Source organism: Argentina silus (assembly GCF_951799395.1).
Source record: "Argentina silus genome assembly, chromosome: 16".
Lineage (NCBI taxonomy): Eukaryota > Metazoa > Chordata > Actinopteri > Argentiniformes > Argentinidae > Argentina > Argentina silus.
This window is the reverse complement of record NC_139670.1, coordinates 4,469,667-4,475,816: the sequence shown is the minus strand read 5'-3', so window position 1 is coordinate 4,475,816 and position 6,150 is coordinate 4,469,667. Positions and strand designations below refer to the sequence as shown.

At 47.2% G+C, this 6,150-nt stretch overlaps 1 protein-coding gene across 1 annotated transcript in view; it reads left to right on the top strand.

Moving 5' to 3' along the window:
* tbx21 (T-box transcription factor 21) overlaps nucleotides 1–2,529 on the top strand; it is a gene marked incomplete at both ends in the record, with an annotated part of 14,451 nt that extends 11,922 nt beyond the window's left edge. The window contains 3 exons of the mRNA XM_083687130.1: nucleotides 215–370; nucleotides 1,190–1,251; nucleotides 1,632–2,529. Of these exons, the coding sequence (XP_083543256.1) occupies nucleotides 215–370; nucleotides 1,190–1,251; nucleotides 1,632–2,529 (1,116 nt within the window). The remainder of the gene's footprint in view (nucleotides 1–214; nucleotides 371–1,189; nucleotides 1,252–1,631) is intronic.
* Nucleotides 2,530–6,150: the final 3,621 nt, after the last annotated feature.

The following is a 6,150-nucleotide window of genomic DNA, read 5'->3' as shown; positions in this document are numbered from 1 at the left end:
CACACACACACACAGGTACTGTAGTCTTAGATATACACACACACACACACGCACACACACACACAGGTACTGTAGTCTTAGATATACACACACACACACTCACACACACATTTTGTAGGAACAAAGTAGGTATTTTAGCATGGTCTTTTGATAGTTATCGCCTATCCCAATCACCTGTCTATGACCGACTCTCCAACGCCGTCTTCGCCCTCAGATGATCGTTCTCCAATCGCTCCATAAGTACCAGCCTCGTCTCCACATCACTGAGGTGAAGGAGGACGGTTCCGAGGACCCCTTCACTGCCAAGGCCCAGACCTTAATCTTCCCTGAAACCCAGTTCATCGCTGTCACAGCCTATCAGAACGCGGACGTGAGTCACCTCGCCTGACCCCAGCAGCAACCCTCATTGGATATCTTATTCTCCTCAGTGTAGCATGCACCCTATGCTCATGTACCACCTGTTCAGTGCAAAGGCATACCACTCCATAGGGCTACTGTACACCATGGCTAGTGTAGTTCTGTTTGACAGAGAGAGAGAGAGAGAGAGCAAGAGAGAGAGAGAGAGAGAGAGAGAGAGAGAGAGAGATCTAGATACTGTAGATCTATGTGTTTGTCTCCTCACTGTAATAGAGAGATAGATGGAGAGATAGACATGTTTTTAATAGAGAGATGGAGAGATAGATGAAGAGATAGACATGTTTTTAATAGAGAGATGGAGAGATAGATGAAGAGATAGACATGTTTTTAATAGAGAGATGGAGAGATAGATGAAGAGATAGATATGTTTTTAATAGAGAGATGGAGAGATAGATGAAGAGATAGACATGTTTTTAATAGAGAGATGGAGAGATAGATGAAGAGATAGACATGTTTTTAATAGAGAGATGGAGAGATAGATGAAGAGATAGACATGTTTTTCTACTTGACTGTAAATAGAAGTGTAGTCAGAGGCGAAGACTTTCCCACGATAAGAAAAGAAAATGTGTGGTACCCTCATTAATTATTTATTGCAGTCAGTGATCTCTCTCTCTCTCTCTCTCTCCCTCTCTCTCTCTCTCTCTCTCTCTCTCTCTCTCTCTCTCTCTCTCTCTCTCTCTCTCTCTCTCTCTCTCTCTCCCCCCCTCCCAACAATCTGTCTGTCCTATCCCTGCCCCCTCTCCCATCCTGTCTCCTGCTATTTCTTACACAGATCACTCAGCTGAAAATAGACCATAACCCCTTCGCTAAAGGTTTCCGGGACAATTATGACACGTAAGTCAGCCAAAAGAATAACTGAATTAATAACAAGAAAATAAAACCAACCGGGTCTCCAGAGTCTTGAACGAGAACGTTTGAACTTTTAAACCCGGTCCGTAAGAACCAGGCTCTGTGACGCAGCACTGCTCTCCGTACTCACTCACTCCTACCCAGTTTATCAGCACTGATATCTCAAATAATAAATGTCAAATGGCTCCTCTGCTCTGCTGTGGAGGAGGTGTGAGAGGCCCTCGACAGTCAGTGTTTTTTTTGGGGCTGAGGTTTTACCAGGAAGTAACACTTCTTCTTCCTCTAACTCTAACACATACTCTCCCCCCCCCCCCCCCTCCCTCACTTCCCCTCCCCCGCCCCCCCACATCTTCCTCCCCTTCTAGGCTCTACGCGCCGCCTGACTCAGACCGGCTCACCCCCTCCCCCACGGACGGCCAGCAGCTCCTGGCAGGGTCCTGCTACCCCCAGTCTTACCTATCAGAGCAGTACATGAGCCCCCTCCCCCAGAGTCGCTTCTACAGCCGGGACCACGTCTCCTCCATGGGCCAGACGGGGGCCAAGGACCCCCCCTCCGCCAGCCCCCACAGCCGCTGGTACCTGTCCCCCCACCCCCAGCAGAGCAGCCTGACCGGCGTCCCCCCCAACCGCCTGGACTTCAACTCCTACGACGGAGACTCCTTCTCCACCAACGGGTTCTACAAGCCCTTCCCCCTGCAGAGCTCGGCCCACCACCACGCCCTGGGCTACTACCCGGACCACCCCTTCGCCCCCACCACCGTCTCAGGGGCCTCCTCGGCAGCCTGGAGCGCCAGCCGACCCTCCCCGCAGTACCTCAACCACCCCCATCCCAGCAAACCAGGCCCCGGTCTAGGCTGGTTCAGACCCGTGCCCTCTTCATCCTCATCCTCCTCCACCTCACCAGGTAACCCTAGGCTCCACCCCCCGGCTCTTCTGGAGCCACTCCGCCCGACCGTCCCCCAGGACAAGCCCAAGGAGGCGGGGGCAGGACCAGGGGTAGGGGTGGCGGGGACGGGGGCGGGGGCGGGGGCGGGGGCGGGGGCAGACCAGGAGCCCTGGCTGGAACCCCCCTCGGTGAAATCGGTGGACTCGGCCGACTCGGGCCTGTTCGAGGGGGGAGGAGGAGGAGCGGGGGAGAGTAAGAAGAGGCGGGTGTCGCCGTATGCGTCCAGCACGGAGAACTCTCCGCCCACCCGTAGCGGGGAGGTGTGCGAGAAGGACAGCAATAGCGACGCAGGTTACTACGGCTTCTATGCTCACTGACACCCCCCTCACACACACACACACACACACACACACGCACACACACACACACACACCACGTAAATACCCTGTCCCAGTGTCCCCCACCCACTGTGTGCTATCGTACCTCCCACAGAGACACAAGTGTATCTCTCTGTCCGTTTGATGGTTCTGGACTGAACCACTCCAGTGGCTAACAAGAGGGGCCAACATCACAGCAGCAGAAACAGGACAATAGGACAGATCGTTGGTGGCCAACCTCTGCCATTTTCATGCATAGATATACGACAGATAGACTGGATCTATAAGACAGTCCTAAAAGGAGGCTAGGCTAGCCCACTTGCAAGGCCCTCTTCCTTTGTTTCTGTGTGTCGGTTGTGTGTGAAGAGGACCTCATCTTAGGTCAGACAAGAACAGTTTGAAGGTTACTGTCAAAGTTTGTGAGGGCCAGAGAGCCAAAGGATTTGACTGTCCATAGCTCAGACACTGCCCTTGAGACATATAGACACACAGACAGGCAGACACGTAGACCTGTGACCTGTCTTTCTAACGTCTGCCGATTAAAAAAGAAGTCTGCACACCTGCTTGGTGACAGACCCCTGCAGGGACTGTCCAGTCTTCCCCCATCACACACACACACACACACACACACACACACACGCACACGCACACCTCAGATCTATTGTCCAACACCACTTTAAATCTAATATTTGAGATGAGGTACAGCCCAGCTCCCCCTTGTGACAGAAGTGTGACAGAGTACTGCGAGCTGATGGTGAGGTCACAGGCAGGTTAACACAGAGGCCAGTATGCGGGGTTAGGGGTGAAGAGAGCTTAGCTTAGCGAGCACATGGTCTGAGGTGTCACCGTTAATTACCCTCAAGTCTTCCTCTCGTCTACCGAAGGCTACAGTCAGTCAGCTACAACAACAGAGCCTTAGGTGCAGATAGGGGTTCAGAGACTCAGTCACAACACAAAGGAATTGGACATATCTCACTTTCACCCTGATTATAACATTAGAAATGGTTTATGTTATGAAATGGGCTGGGAAAACACCATGAGATTTATTGAAATAATTCAATGACTACAGGTTGTATACTAGAACATGGAAAGGGCTCATGAGTTACAGCATACAGAATTTACACTCAGTCATAAATGACAATCTACTGGTAGCTGCAGTTTGGGAATGGAATGACAGGGTAAAAAGGTTTCAGTGTGATCAGTGTGATCAATCAATCTGAAAATCCCCCAATCGTCAGAACACAAACAAATAGCATGATCAATAACTGCATTAAAAACACGGACCACTCAGACAACACACACTAGAAATCATTATGGACAGGGAGGGGTGTATCGTAATTTTACATCACTGACACACACACACGTGCACGCGCACGCTCACACACACACACACACACCACCCCCCAGACGTGAGCCAGGTCCATCATGTGACAGAGACAGAGCTCCTTGGTGAGGTGACAGAGATGTAGAGAGAGTCTCCAGTCAGAGCCAATCAGAAGCCTGGCCTTCACTAGGTGGTAATGACCTGCGACAAGTCTGGGGGCGACAGCCACTCACTCAGAGAGGACTCCGGGACCCTGGTGGTGTAGTCTCTCCCTAACCGACATTTAAGAGCCATTCGACTGGCAAACCAGTTTACTGTTGGCGCTAAACTCAGTATTGTTGTTGGGGGATTTTTGCTCCAGTTGCAGGGCCACCTGCTGTTGCCAGTTAGACTGACCCAAATCAGACACAAATTCAATCAGTGAAAGGCAAAAACTAAATTGGTCAGAGCTTTATTGACTGCCAGTGACTGTAACTAGTGCATATTATACAGAGAGGACAGGCAGAAGGGGTCGGGTATAATGAGCACTGAACGCGTGAGAGGCCTGGCATGGCAACATGACTCACAACAAACACACACCATTACTCACACCAGAGGGAAGGTGACCAAAACACATCCATCCGCTTCTGGGGGGTTCAGAGACAACAGGTCTGTGTGTCTGTCCACAGCCAATGCTGCTGGCTGGAATCAAATACATTTAATGTAACATAAAAACTGTATAGAAATACCCTACTTAAGTATAACAGTACAGTATGTTGATTTTATTCTTATTTTTTACCTTATGAAGGTGTTTTGTTTTCTGTTATGAGATCTGAACTGTCAGAAGGATCTTTTGTGTCGGGCTAAGCTGCCTTTGTAAAAACAAACACTGGAGCAACAGGGTGCGGACGACAATCAGAGCTGTGCTGCAGAACTTTCTGGAACATCTGGAGGAATCAGGAGGAAATCCTTCTCTTAACAGCATTTAGTATTAGTATCACTTTGCTGTGACATCCTTGTAATGCAATAACACAGCACTGATTAGATGTGCCAAGGACACAGCACACATGGACATTCTACAGAGAGGTCACTGAATAACCTGGATGCTAAAATGACTGCTTTCAATGTTATATATTCTGAAGAAATTGCATATAACATGACATTGCCAACGTGAGACTCTTCCGAAAATTGTATTTTTACCATTTACTGTAAATCTGTTGGGTTCAAATGAACAACCTGAAAAAGGGATAATACTTCTTAATATATCTCAGCTGATAATTACACTTGTTTGTTAAGAAGGTGGACAATTATTTAAGTTTTTTTAAGTGCAATTAAGGTAGATGTTACAAACTTTTAATTTATATTATGAGGTGTTCTTTATTGCAAGAGCAATTGAAAAACATTGATTTGATCATACCTATGCCTCTCAAATATGCAGATGTTTTACTTTGTATCTTCTGTTACATGATTTTCTATGTGATTACACTGAAACTTAACCTGCACTTACATGACTGCAACTGAGTCTGTCACTGTCACGGAGGGTGACAGAGAATACATTTGGACCCCTCTGGACTGCCCCCTAGTGGACATCTCACTCCTAACAATGAACAACACAAACCAACTTCTACAGACAAACACAACTTCATCCATGTCATGGAATTATTTTTTATGATCCATATGTGTTAAACACTCTATTACCCAGAAGTCATTGCCATTCTTGGGCACTCATTAGAATGAACCTGTGTTATGGGAATTGTAGTCCCTGGGATCTCAGTGTACAGTAAAGCAGTCCAGAAATGGCTACGGAGGCCATAGACATGTATACATGACAGAGGCTCATAGAGAGACGAATGGGGAAGTAGACTTGGTGGGTAAAATTCTCCCAAGAACACTGGATAGTGAAGCATGTTCATTTGTGTTCAATGTGCACTGTTTGCCCCTGGCCTCGGGAACTCTGCTCTCTATTCTGTCGTATGACCGATCCTTACATTTTTATAAGGTGTTACAGTCACCTGTCCTCAGTCAGTCTGAGGAGAGGAAACAGGGATACAGACTCAGATTATTAACGCAAAATATTGTATGAAATGAGAATTTTAAATATTGTATTTGATTTATTCTAATGTAATAAAGACTGAAATAGCGATAACATTGAAGGAAAAAAAAACATTTATTTATTAAAGGTGGCTTACTTGTGTATTGTGCTGTTGTTTTTTTTATTCATTAATTAAAGTTGAATCATCTTAAATCAAAACTGATTGATTTGATACGTCATTTCTGTTTAAATGTAAATAAAAACTATTGAGCTCAAGATTAATAAC